Raw genomic sequence first — 13,996 nt, 5'->3', positions numbered from 1 at the left:
TTCTTATTCTTTTGTTTGTATTGAAAAGTACTTTCGTATGGAAAGCAAATGTATAACTTATTATTAGAGGACGAACCCCACCATTTGACTATTACCTGATACTTTTAACATACTGTGTGACTCCATAAGCGATGGATCCTATTCAATTAAATCACATACAATGTATTTGTCTATCTTGACGCTTAGTATCATAGTTATTCAATTTGAATTGAGCCACACATTCCATTCAAGCACGCCTGTACTTACAATGTTATAGAAATTGTAAACCAAATCACAAAAAAGGTGTATGGCAATGATTGCTCGAAGTATCAAGGTCAATGAAGTGCAGTCGTAGAGCGGTTCACGAGAGAGGCCAATCAAATATATACTCAAACATAGCCACATAAGGTTATCTCGGATGTCGGCAATCCCTATCCATCTCTCAATGGATCTACGGTGAAGGACATGGTGACCCAGCCACCACGAGCCTCCTTTGCAGGGAAGCAGATTGTCTATGACACCCGAGCACATATATATTTTTATACTGGAGCTGTGTGGAGCCTACAAAGATGCCTGTGATAAATCCACTATACATCTGTTTTGAAGGACCACTATAAGGCATGATTCTAAACATCAGGGAGATAAAAAACTCAGTATGCGCCATATCATACGAAATAAATGGGGATTAAACAATTGAGAGTGATAGAAGTTTTGTACAATCTATGTGAGTGGTAATATTCCTATGAACGGTTTGAATGATACCGTGGATATTTCTGTTCCCACTATTTTATTATTGTGGCCTACTTGACTTCTGAATTTGCCTGATTTTTAGAATCTTATCTTATTGTGGTATTTCAAAACATATGGACGAAATGGATTTGTCATGGATATCTTTGTGGACCCCACACAGCCCGCACAGGTATATCTATGCCTCAAAAGGCAATCTGCTTCCATGAAGAGTGGCTTCATTAGATCTATGTGGGGCACACCCTGATGTATGTACTGTAAATCCAGACATTTTGATAGGTTATTTTAAGTCATAATCCCAAGAGAAGGAAGAGAACCAAATTTGAGGTGGACCGCATTATAGAAACATAATAGTAATTGACCATTAAAATCTTCTCATGGGCTACAAGTTTGGATCAATCTAATATTTATGCAGTCCCGAAGGTCTTTATTACCTTATCTATAGATTCCATGGCAAATAAATATTCCTATGCCCCTGATTTTATTTTATTTTTATGTGGGTATTCAATTACGACTGTTTCTAATGAATAGTCCACATGAGACTTTAATCTACTTTATTTTTTGAATCATGCTTTAGAATGAGGTGCCAAAACGTATACAGGACAGGAATTTAAGTCACATGCATCATGGGGTGCCCCACTGTCGGTGGATCCGGGAATCCATTGAAGCCGCCCCCCTCCACATGACAGAATTTGCACCTGGACCAAATGAGGGACTCGCCTTTGAGATATCTGCTAGTCAAGTGTGGCCAAGGGTGCACGGTTTGGGTGGTTGGTGGATTACTGATTGTGAGCCCACTGTGATGTATGTCTTTTATATCTACACTGTTCATCCATTTCGATAGTTTATTTTCAGGCATGTCTCGAAATCGAAGCAAACTCAAATCTTACGTGAACCACATCATAGAAAACAGTTGTTATTGAAATCCCACCATTAAAAGCTTAATGGGGCCATCGAAATGTTTACTTGCCATGCAGTATGGTTTTTTTTTTTTTTTTTGGGTTAGCCTGTTAGTATACACCCATGTCAGTACACACACTCCATGTTAACCACCCCCGCTAGGGATCGATACCAAGACCTCAAGTGTAGAAACGAAGTATCTCAATACAATATGTTGATAAGCTCCCGAATACCTGGACAAAGAGACCACGCAAATGTAAGCTGGATCAAAAACTTGTGTGCCTCACGAGAGGTTTTTATTAGGAAGTTACCACTGTTTATTATACTATGGTTCACCTGAGATTTGGATATACTTCGTTTTTTAGATCATCCTTTAAAATGAGTTTTCAAGGGGGATATAAGGTACATACATCAAGGTGGGCCCCACAGTCAGGGATCGCAGCCACGTCGGTGGATCCCCGGATCCCTTCTAGTCAAGTGAACCTAATTATATCGTAGATGGGTAGGCCCGCACGAAGAGCGAACCCCCTTAATTTTGAAGCAGGGCACGGAGTGGTGCCGATGAAGAGCTTCAGTATTACACACGCGTGCCATGTTGGCATGTGCCATCACACGAGCCCTTTTTATTTCTTACAAAGAATGGGAGCTCTCTCTCTCTGAGAATTGGAGAGGAAAAAGGAAAGGGATGGCGATACCGAAACAGAGGAAGAAACAGCCCCAGCGCTCGCTTCACAGTCGGCTGTGGAAGCGATTTCTGAGATTTTCTTCCAAGAGATTTCTCCGATTGCTTTTGATTATTGGATTCATAGCTTTCATCCCTCCTATTTTCTTCCATTTCCGATTGAGACGATTTCACCAGGTTTTCTCTTCCTCTTCTTCTTCTTTGTATTTCTCCTATTGATTTCTTCATGTAGAAGATTCAACAAAGCTCTCCTGGTTTCCTTTCCAGATTTGGATGTGATCAGAACCTTTCTTCAGGTGGGGCTCACCTTAAACATGCCCTACCTCGAAAATCAAGCTGGTCCACTCATCATTTGGGCTACACGCTGGACTCGAACCCTTTTCATTCTAACCGTTAACTTTTGTCATGCACTCGTGGCCCATCTGCAAAGTGCATCGCCCCGATTTTTTCCTGAGAGCATTTTCACGGCGGTCCCCACCTACTGAACGGTGAAGATCTTTCACACACATGTCCCGCATGTGAATAGGGGACAAGGATCATCCTCTAATCAGATACAGATATGTTCTATATGGAGTGGGCCCCACAGTTTGACGTTTTGGATTGACGTATGTAGATGCTGTGTGTACAGTCGTTGGGTGCATTCCTATGGATTGCCATACTCTGCCACTGTTTCAATGTTTTATGCCATTATCTATACAGCAAAATGCACGCCTGCTTGGGTGGTTAGAACCGTATGGTCGGTGGCATGTTAAAAGAGAAGAGCAGTGCTTTGAATTCGACAATCGAAAGATCTTTGATTTGACGGTCTGGATTGCATCATGGAGCAGTTTTTTGGCTACAATGAAATGAACATATGCTCAAATTGAAACCTCAGAACATGTGCTTCTGGCAATTCTTAATAGTAATTTCAAATGATTTCCCTCATTTTCAATTGTGTATAAAGAAATGAGGGATTTTGTTACGATTGCTAGTAGTTAAGGGCGTAGCTTGGCATTTTGCATCATTACCGAGGATTTTAGAGTGTTGATTAGGTTCTCATCATTTGGTATCAAAGCCAACAGCACGCCCAATGTTCAAGTCCTAGAAGGGGCGACCTGTGGAAAGGGCAACCTGGTCTAGAGTGAGCCACCACAGTGTGGATAGGGCCACCTGGACATAGGCCATAGTGAGTGCTGCCATAGAGTGGACCTACATGGACACCGGCTGCAGAGTGTGGTAGTGTGTTACGGAACCCAGAGGTTTAAGGACCTAGCTTAATGCGTTTCATCAGTCCTGAGGCTTTTGGTGTATTGGTTGGGACCATTAGGTTCTTAACAGATAGCTTTTGGCTATTGTTGATCATTCAAAGAATCATCATCATCTAAGCCTTGTCCCGTTTAATTGGGGTTGGCTATGATCACCAAACAATATGGTACATATAAGATACAAACAAAAGTCAATGAAAAAAAATAAAAAAATGCAGACAAAAGTGCTCTAATTGTCAGTAATGACCAGCTTGCAGTCAAACAAAATAAATATAATTTCAAACTTTCCCTTGGGTATTTCAGTTTTTCTACTGTTTGTTGAAACAATGGTGTCGAAAGATTCTTTTGGCATCTCCCTTCTTGAAATTGTTGGATCAAATAATTTTGTTATTATTTTGGGTTGTAATAATATACTCTATTATATCTTCCAAATAATAATAATAATAAAATCAGATTCTCTATCATTGCTAGGAACATAGGCTTGTGACTGCTCATTGATCATATCTACCTTTTTTGGGGCTATAGCAAGGATTGTGTTGGAGGAGTTAATTGTTTTTCCTTAGGATACCAGCAAATGTGTACTTGCTTTGGTTCATTCTCATTCTGGAATTAAGTAGCGATTTTTAGAGTACAACTCACCCATGGTCCAATACCTTTTCAACTCGCCCTGACTTGTCCATATCCAGGCTGTGTCATCGATTTTGGTGATGTTTCAGTTTGGTAACTCATTTTGTTGCAGATGGAGTCATGGAAGCTGATACAACTCAGGCAATACCGAATGTCAGATGATATTATTCTAAATCTCATTTGAGATGACTTGTTATCGGCTGCTTTTCCTGTAATTAATTGAAAACTAAAATAGATCCACTTTCCCTTCACATTTTACTTCATATTCTTGCAGATGCAATTGCAGAAGTGTGGTTGGCTTGATGATCCTCCTCTTGTATGTGCTCATGGTGGCGATTCAAGCAAATCGGTTCCCAACACGGTATGTGTGCAACAATTTGTGGGTTCATCTATCATTTGATCATCTTTCCAGCATTTTGTCTTCCATGATAATTGCTATTGGATCCAGTGATCATAATAACAATTGGTGCGAGAAAAAAGAAGAAGAAGAAGAAGAAGAAAAGAAAAGAAAAAAGAAGAAAAAATAAATGAAGTAGACTAATTTTATGGAAGACCTTTGAGGATATACATGAAAAAGGTTTGGGACTAGGCCTGTACGGAACATGTGGCATAGCCAACAATGACAATCATGATATTTGTAACTTAGCGACACAAAATGTGGAGTACAAGTTATGGACCTTTTTACTACACCTCGATCTCAGGTAATGATGTTTCATTGACTAGGATTTGTATAAGCTAATTCACTTCGTATCTCATTGATTGTATACCTTATTATTTGGAGTCTGGTTCTTGTAAACGCCACTTGCATTGGATGGGGGCATGGTAAATGTGATGGATTGGTGCTACTTGCATGGTGTCTAAAAATGAGCCAATAATTTTATGGAAGACCTTTGAGGATATACATGAAAAAGGTTTGGGACTAGGCCTGTACGGAACATGTGGCATGGCCAACAATGACAATCATGATATTTGTAACTTAGTGACACAAAATGTGGAGTACAAGTTATGGACCTTTTTACTACACCTCGATCTCAGGTAATGATGTTTCATTGACTAGGATTTGTATAGGCTAATTCACTTCGTATCTCATTGATTGTATAACTTATTATTTGGAGTCTGGTTCTTGTAAACGCCACTTGCATTGGATGGGGGCGTGGTAAATGTGATGGATTGGTGCTATTTGCATGGTGTCTAAAAATGAGCCAATAATAACTGCTTAACTACCACCTCCAAGTTTTGTTTATATAACAAAGGGGGAAGCCATGCAGAGGCTCTCTGATACATTAGCTCCCACGTTTCAATAAAACATTGTCATGCAATTTTTGATAACTTCGGTTTTACCTACTATTGAATTTGAACCAATGACTCTAAAAATGTTGCTGTTACCTTCATTTGGTGTTTAAAGTATCAAATTTAATGTTTAGATCAGGGAGTTATCATTTAAAAAAAAAAAAAAAAAAAGGGTTTACTTCATGAAGTTTTTCTGGTAATTATTGGGTGGAGCATTCTTTGAATTTAAATATGTTTATGAGAAGCATTAGCTTGGAAAACAGCAAATCATATTGTTACATGTCGATAGAAATAGTGTTTTTATGTATTTCTCATCTGAATAAGGTAGAGGAGACACGATTCGCCTTTATTTATTTTTCATACAAGGCTTGAGTTTCCGACTTGTTTAGTATACACTTTTTTTTTTTTTTTCGAAAGATTAGGTAGAATACTCTTCTGGCAGCAATCTTCTAAAATTATGTCTTCTATTCTCCTGCATCTATTCAGGAACATTGCTTATGTTTCCTTGGGTTACACCACCCCTTCCACCTCATTAATCTAGTTTTTATTTATTTATTTATTTATCAGCAGCATCATTAATATACATTCCTAATCGCAGTTGGTGAGATACCCATATTTCCCAGGAGATGGTGACAAGTTGAACATTCTTTCATCAATGTTAGAAGTCACCAAACGTATTTCTGTTCAAGGCAGCTGTATCATTCACACATGAATACATTCCTAAGTCAGGGTGCATTTGGTTTAACCATGAAAACAATTTCTTGCGGGGAATTCCTTTTGGTTAAATTATTTCTGAAGGGCATATTTGAAATTGTCCCACACTGGACCCTGTATGACAGCTCTTATTCAGGGCTTGGTTCCCCACCTCACATGGCACATGTATCACAGATCCATGGCATCGATTAGGTAGTGGGCACCATGAACATGCCATATACCTATAATCAGGGTGTTGCACTCATCAAAAGAGCCACACATGTACGTTGAATTTGGACAGTTGGAGTTTTTTTTTTTTTTTTTCTGATACAAGTTTGACTTGCCTCATCAGTGGACCAATATTATTTTGGTCCATGGCACGTTCATAGTGTCTCCTTCCTGATGAGCAGACATGATCTTTGACATGTGTACTGCTCGACAGCTGATCCAATGGTATTTTCCAACAGCTGATCTGATGATACATTCGTCAAGTGAGCCAAATATGTGCATTGAATTTGGATTGTTAGACCTTTTTTTTTTTCATGCAAGTTTGACCTGCTTGATCAGCGGACCAATATTACTTTTGGTCCATGGCAATTGGCATGTTCATAATGTACCCTACTTGATGAATTGCTTGGACCTCTAACATGTGTGCACCAAATAGATGAAAGTTGGGACAAGGGAGTGTCAAAATAGCCAATGAAAGGTGCACCAAATAGATAAACAGATAACCTCTTAAATACATTTGCCAAATCGATAGACGCTTACCATTGAGAGTTGAACCCCTCCTGGGGATCACTCCTCATTTAGGAAAGAATTTCTGATATGGAAATTACTTCCTAATGATTAATTATTGTCACATCCCAACCAAAATCATTTAAGCTCAAATAATTGCTTTTGAGAATTAAAATTTCTGGAAGTGCTTATTTTAGCAATGCCAATTTGGTCTCCAAACTCAGACTTGAGAGGGTAGACATGGCAACCCTAGGCCTCAGCACGCATGACATGGTAAAGCTTCCATGGAATGATAAGTATTAAAGATATATCATTGTATGCGATATTAGCTCAATGGAAAAGACAAAAATGTGTTTAGATGGATATAGATACACTAATGGTAGATTAGGGTAGTGCACAAATAACGACAAACTGTGAGGAAAAACTGCTGAAATTCTTCTGGAAAAGCCATATTGACATATAGTAAAAACACCAGTTTCTCCAAAATCAGATTGTCCTTGTTAGTTGTTTCATTACCAGCAAGAGACTAACAAATGTCCCAAGATACACAAATTCTTGGAAAAAGAAAGGGAATCTGAACCCCCATGATAACTTGCAAGCAGTTAGTGAATTATATTTTTTATTTGCTCATATATCAGCATGAGCCCTATACACTGAAATAAAGTCCGGTTTGTGGAAATAAAAAAACTGGCTGCAATGATCTGTTATATTAACTGAACAAAAAAAAAAAAAAAACTAAACTAAACTAAACTAAACTAAACTAAACAAAACAAAAGGAAAGTGCCATCGTGGTTATGTAGATGTGCATTCCAGCTGTAAGTAAACTATCAACTTTCCTTCCATGCCTTTCGAAAAAAGAAGAAGAAGAAGAAGAAGAAAAAAAAATCAACTTTCCTTCTATGTTTTGCAGATGGATGCATATCGTGCTGCCCTTCTTTCTCAAGTAGATTGCATTGAGGTTGATGTCTCTCGCTCTTTGGATGGAGTTCTGTTTGCTCTCCATGACAGGTATATTTCATTTTCCCCTATAATTTTTAAGTTAAACTTTTGACTATTTTTATTTGTAACATATTTGTAATGGTAGTCCCCCCATCTTTTAAAGATGTCAACATATGCACAGTTGGAAGTCACCAATATACTTGTTTTAAAATAATGGATGCATGTACAATGCACAGATTCAATTATCCAAACGATTTGTTGACATTGCTGAACATTAGTTCATTTACCTTGTTTGTGATAGATACTGTGAAGTTCTATTTAGATGATACAGTTATTATTTGTTCGGTAATAACTTGCATTTCTCACAACCAGGATTAATTAGATGCTTTGAACTTTTCAGTTTTGAGTTTTTGAGAGAATATCTCCTTGGCTACTTATCCAAGGTATCTTTTAAAAGACTGAGGATGTTCTTCATCAGAGGCTAAAAGTTCAATGCATCTGAAGCAAGGCATATTCCATCATGGTAATGGTGGCTGTAATGGCCACCACCATTGCCATTACGATAGTGCCATAATGGCCTTGCGGCCTCTTTCTTTCTTTCTTTTTTTTTTTGAAAAAAATCTGTTTCTTGCCACATTATGGACCACGGCTGTTGCGGGGCCATTACGTAACGATAATGGAAATGGCAGTGACCATTACGCATTATGGGGCCGAAACGGCTGTAACAGCCATTACAGAAAAAATAGCCTGTAACTTCCTTGCAATGGGGCCAAAACAGATTTTTTTTTTTCCAAAAAAAAAAGGAAAAAAAAAGAAAAAAAAAAAAAGAAAAAAAAAAAGGAAAGAAAGCCCGTAACAGCCGCTACTGCCCGTATCGTAGCAGTAACGGCAGTGGCCGTTATGGCCACTGTTACCGCTATGGAATACCTTGATCTGAAGAGACCTTAAATTATTGCTGAACAGCATGGCAATATTGATCTGGAGGTAAACTTTACAGGATTCAGCATCATGGAGAAATAACTTCCAGGATTTAAACATTTAATGCAATATCAAAACATCAGTTGGGTTTAAGCAATGAACGCCCATTTGGCTATTTAGTAACCACTAAGAATAAATTGGCATGTTTTCAAGCTTCAGCCCAACATTGCAAATCCAGGTTTGAGTTAGAAGTCGATTGGCCAAGCCAAACTTTGTCCAATTCAGTTACCAACTCAGCTGATTTCTTTGTAGATTCATTCTTCTTCTTCTTCTTCTTTTTTCTTTCTTTAAATTATAGATTCATAGTTTGGACTCAGTGAATCTAGGAAAACCAAGTTGACTGAGCCAAGTTCCAAGTATATCAGAAAGTTTTGGACATTTTCTTTTTCTCTGAAGTTTTAGTGCTTTTCTGCATGGAAAATCATTCATGTACAGATACTAGAGAGCGAAAGGCATGTTTTCACCATTTTTTGGGGAAGTGTATTTTCATATCTTGTTATATAATGATATAAAAATCTGGGTATATGTCTGCTCTGGGTCCCTTTTGTCATATTTGGAATTACTTCAAACTACTTGTAGATTTAATTCTTACATGACACAGGCAGGGATCTGCAGCGGATGTCTGGTAACTCCACTGCAAAAGTTGGGTATTTCAACATGAATGAGGTGAGAATTCACTGCCCTAGTATTAAAAAATGACCCAGCTAAATGAATGAACCAGCCTTTCATGTACTGTATTTGGCATGATATTCTGTTGAATAAGATGAAATTCCTATATTTCCTTCCCCATTTTGGAATGCATGAAATGCATTTTCATGCAATGTGATAATACAAATATGCCTTAATGTCAAGAACTACAAATACCTGTGACCATGGAAAACAACCATAATATGATTAAGATGAAAGGTTTGAAATGCTCTTTTAAAAAAATATATATATATTTTAAAGCTTCAGTTTCCTGCAGAAAGAAACTAAATATTGATTTATGTCACCAACTCACCATCAGCATAGGTGCAGAATAATCTCTAGCTACTCTCTTCCTTTTTGTGGTGTGCACAAAAAGAGAGGGAGAGAAAGGGAGGGAAATGAAAGAGAAAGATAATTTGGAAGGAAGCAGAAATGAAATGAGTCGGATCGCGAACTGTCCTGCCCTAGTTTTGTAATGAATTTTCCTTTTATGAAGATTTTATGGGAAAGGTCTTGGAAACCTGTTATCTACTGTTAGTTATCAAGGCACTCGTCATTGAAGCGAATGAATTTTAGTTTGTGGTTGTAGATAAAAGGACTGGATGCAGGCTTTCAGTTCCCACAAGAGTTTCACAACCAAAAAGTCCCTACTGTTGAAGATGCTTTAACGGTATTCTACACAGCTACTTCTGCTGTTTTATTTTCTTTTCCTCTCTATTTTTCTTGATAAGGGCACTACGTTAAATGATAAACTAATCCACTTGCAATTTGCAATTAGTGTATTCGCTGCCATGGTGCAGTTCATTGTTTGTAACTTTGCATTTAGTTATGTTTTTATGTGTATAGAGCTTCTCGATAAATATATGACAATATTGCCAATCCACTCTCTAGTTGTAGTGCTGTTGAGGACTCGTAGCCATCCCGATTTGTAGCATAGGTGGTAGTGCTGTTGAGGACTAATAACCATCCCGCTTTATATATAGGTGTCCTTTATAGCTAATATACATAAAATAATTGAGCTTCTGACAAATTCTAATGGATTGTTTGCAGTTAATATCAAAATCTGTTAGGCAGGTGATTCTGGATGCAAAAGTTGGACCTCCATCATATGAGAAAGGGCTAGCGGCTGATATACTTTCTGTTGTAAGTAATTCTTTGCTTATCATTAATTTGGTTTTTCACCATTCTTCTTTCTGACATACTTCAATTTTTTAGAAGATATACTGAAAGCAATGTTTAAAAACTTGGAATGGAGTTGGAACTTAGCAACTGATCTGCTTATTCAGAGTTTAACTCCATATTTTCTTAAATTGACTTAGCTGAGTTGATGAGAAATTGTTTAAAAATAGAAAATAATTAAAAATAATAATAAAGAAAATGAAACAATTTGCTGGTAAAAGTATACTGCTTGAAGTGTACAAGTCAAGATTATGATGGGTTAAATTTAGGATTGGAGAGAACGGAGAGGATGGAAAAAGAAGGGAAAGTCCTTTTGTTTCCCTATATGTTGGGTATATAGGCTGAACTCTTGAGTATATAGGGATTGGCTTTCTGAAGGTTCGTTTAAAATTTTCATTACAGACCCAAAATGGAAAAGGACAAAATGTGAATTTGTTTATTAGGGACTTCGTGCTCTGATCCTGGCCAGATCAATCACTGCAGTTGAGTATAGGTTTTTAAATATTTGTTTGAAGCACTGTTTAGTTGTCTGTTAGGATCTGCCAACAGACTGACAGAGTTCACGTATCAAATGACTATTAGTAAATTAAGGCGCCATTTGGTTTCCACTCAAAAAATGATTTCATCTCATTTTAGTTAACAGTTATCATGTATTAGAGATTGTAGTTTATAAAATTATCAGTTATCAAGATTATTTTTAATCCTTACTAAAATCTCTAACACATAATTACTGTCAACTAAAATGAGATGAACTCGTTTTTAAGTGGCAGCCAAACAGGGCCTAAGAAAATATTCTTACACATTTTTTCAATCTCTTTTTCCCTTCTTGTTAGACATCTTAACATTATATTTATGTATAGTCTTCAAATGCCATACATATCAAATTTGTGTTCTTAACATGAATAGTAAATGTGTAAAAGCTCACTGATTGATTTGGAAATAGGGCAACCTTTGGCTGGGTTCTGATTACCAAGTCCAAATACCAGTTCTTAAAGAGTTTTAATGGAGCTTGTTGCATCATTTTTGGAAATCAAGGACTGATTTCTGAGTCAAGTTGTAGTTTATGAACATTGATGAACACATCTTTTAATAATGAAGGTATTATCTAACTTATACAGACTGAGAATCTCACTACGGGTTATGGCAGGTCAAGGAAACAAAATGTACAAATTGTCTTATATGGGCGAAAAGTGACATTTTAGGAAGGGATGTAATTAGACTCTCGCAAAATGTTACGGTAAGATTGACTTCTCCGCATTTTATCATGACTGTTTTATTGAATTTTTTTCTTGATAAATAAGAGCATTTACTAAAGTAGACCAAAAGGGAAGAGATTGCTAGATACGAAGTGAAAGTCCAGAGAAAAACTACTTTATGAGATTTCCCTCCACTTCATTAGCCTCCTATGAAAACATCTCGAAAGAAAACATATAAAACCCAGAGTATCCCATATCTTGTCATTGATGCTACCTAGTCTCCAAGGACCCCAGGTCTTTCTTGTGAAGATCAAGGCAATAAACCTAGGACCATAGCACCAACTGGCACCTTGGATCCATGCCTTGGTGCTGTGCGCCCTTGGATACTGGAAGTGTTAGCAGCAAGTTATTCCTCAAGGTTTGGCAGTGGAAATGAGAGGCTTAAAATTTACTATTTTAAGACCTGAAATATCTTGAAATTGCAAGATTCCAAAGCTAGGCCTGCATGTTAATTGGTACATGCATATATCTGTAAATGTCCAGCTTGTTGCAAGGTAGGGCCTTGGGCCTTGCCTCTGGGTCTTATCAGTGGGGTGAATTCAAGAAGATTTCTGTCTGCTTTGATCACAACTAGCCACATAAAGAGAGGCTTGACAAATATTTATGCATTTCGCTAAGTTGGTGGGGATGCTGATCTTTTTTGCAGGTAGGATACATCGTCATGAGGGACCCTTCAACTGGTGCTAGAACTAACTTGCTGAGGATGAAACGTGCTGGGGTTATTGGTGTCTATTACCCTTTAATTGATGAGAAACTTGTGAGAATCTCGCATGGGTACGGCCCTCATTTAGCATCAGAAAGTTAATGTCTTCATGGATGTGGTTTTGTACCAACTCACGTGCACATAAGTAATGAGCACCTACAACCAGTTAACATACAATCAAGACATCCAAGCTGTGCAAAATGTCGGGTCCACCAGGCCATCAGGAAGATCACCTGGCATAGAAAACATGCATGTCTGCTCATCAGACAGGGCATGTACGACCATAAGGTCTGATCTAAGCCATCGGTTTTTCCACACAGGGTGGTCTGTCTAGTTAAGGGACTGGCCTGATTGGTAATCCACATGATCTTCATGGTAGGCCCACCTTCTGCATGGGTTGGATGTCCTGCATGTGGCACATTAATACATGGGACAGATGGTATGTTAACCCAACCTACAACTGTTGTAGGCGATCATTATTATACATGCATATGTATCTTGCTTACAGTATTCCTTTTTAACAGGAGGGGTAAGAAAGTATATGCTTGGACTGTTGATGATGAGGATTCCATGAAGAAAATGTTGGCCGAACGTGTAGATGGCATTGTTACAAACCAACCCTCCCTTCTTCAACGCTTGATGCAAACAATCAAAACAGAATGCCTCGAGGCGGGTTTCAGTCTACCGTGACAAGATATCTCTACACTTGAGTAATCCGCTGATCAATATGAAAGTTTAGGGAAGGTGGTTTTGAATATGTGGTCTCAACCACGAGGCACGGAATTGATTTCCGACTGGTTTTGTGTTTGTTTTGTAGCAACTGTAGACAATTAACTTTCTTCCCCAATTGGGCATGGCAATTTGCAAGGTATCGAATCTTTAGGGCAGTTGTTAATTCAATTGACTTATTTCTCGCTCTTAGCTAACCTTTCTGTAATTATGCCGATATTAGAGGAATCTTGATTGTGGAGAGTTGATGGCCCATTTTTGCGATTGAACAAAGCAATCAGATTGCAAAAACTCCCAGACAAATGGTATCTTTGCTTCATTGTCATGTTTAAGTATTGGTATTTGTTGTCCTCAATATCCCTTGAATAACTGTTATTGAAACCTTCTTGTCATCTTTTGATAAGTTGTATTATAGACTAATAGGAGCCTCTTACATTTGTTAATCTGCCCTTCTCTCTTTGCCAAATGCGCTAATGTGTTTTAACACAGCAAATGGTGCAAGATCCTGGTTTTGTCATACAAAAATGGTGTGAAATTATTCCTGTCATTTCTTGGAGATGTATATGAATTTTTATTACAATAGGGACTGTTCATCAGTCCATGAGCATTTGTTTGTTGGTGGTGTATC

At 37.8% G+C, this 13,996-nt stretch overlaps 1 protein-coding gene across 4 annotated transcripts; it reads left to right on the top strand.

Moving 5' to 3' along the window:
- The first annotated feature begins 2,173 nt into the window (after positions 1–2,173).
- On the top strand, positions 2,174–13,771 carry LOC131236689 (glycerophosphodiester phosphodiesterase GDPD4). Of its 4 annotated transcripts, XM_058234032.1 has the most exons (9): positions 2,194–2,485; positions 4,454–4,540; positions 7,808–7,905; positions 9,420–9,480; positions 10,091–10,171; positions 10,552–10,644; positions 11,828–11,917; positions 12,583–12,710; positions 13,164–13,725. In XM_058234032.1, the coding sequence occupies exons 1-9, from the start codon at positions 2,219–2,221 to the stop codon at positions 13,327–13,329; spliced, it is 1,071 nt and encodes a 356-aa protein (XP_058090015.1). In that variant the 5' UTR covers positions 2,194–2,218; the 3' UTR covers positions 13,330–13,725. The 4 variants fall into 4 exon arrangements, with proteins under 4 accessions (XP_058090018.1, XP_058090017.1, XP_058090016.1 ...); XM_058234034.1 differs by lacking the exon at positions 11,828–11,917 and having other exon boundaries at positions 2,177–2,485; positions 13,164–13,771; XM_058234033.1 differs by lacking the exon at positions 10,091–10,171 and having other exon boundaries at positions 2,190–2,485.
- Positions 13,772–13,996: the final 225 nt, after the last annotated feature.

Source organism: Magnolia sinica, chromosome 2 (genome assembly GCF_029962835.1).
Source record: "Magnolia sinica isolate HGM2019 chromosome 2, MsV1, whole genome shotgun sequence".
In the NCBI taxonomy this organism is placed as follows: Eukaryota; Viridiplantae; Streptophyta; class Magnoliopsida; order Magnoliales; family Magnoliaceae; genus Magnolia; species Magnolia sinica.
This window is presented reverse-complemented; position numbering and strand designations above follow the sequence as displayed.

Coding starts and splice junctions, on each gene's coding strand:
- LOC131236689 (XM_058234032.1), top strand. CDS start 2,219: ATGTTGGCATGTGCCATCACACGAGCCCTTTTTATTTCTTACAAAGAA. Junction 4,541..7,807: donor GCAAATCGGTTCCCAACACG/GTATGTGTGCAA, acceptor TATGTTTTGCAG/ATGGATGCATATCGTGCTGC. Junction 10,645..11,827: donor CGGCTGATATACTTTCTGTT/GTAAGTAATTCT, acceptor GGGTTATGGCAG/GTCAAGGAAACAAAATGTAC.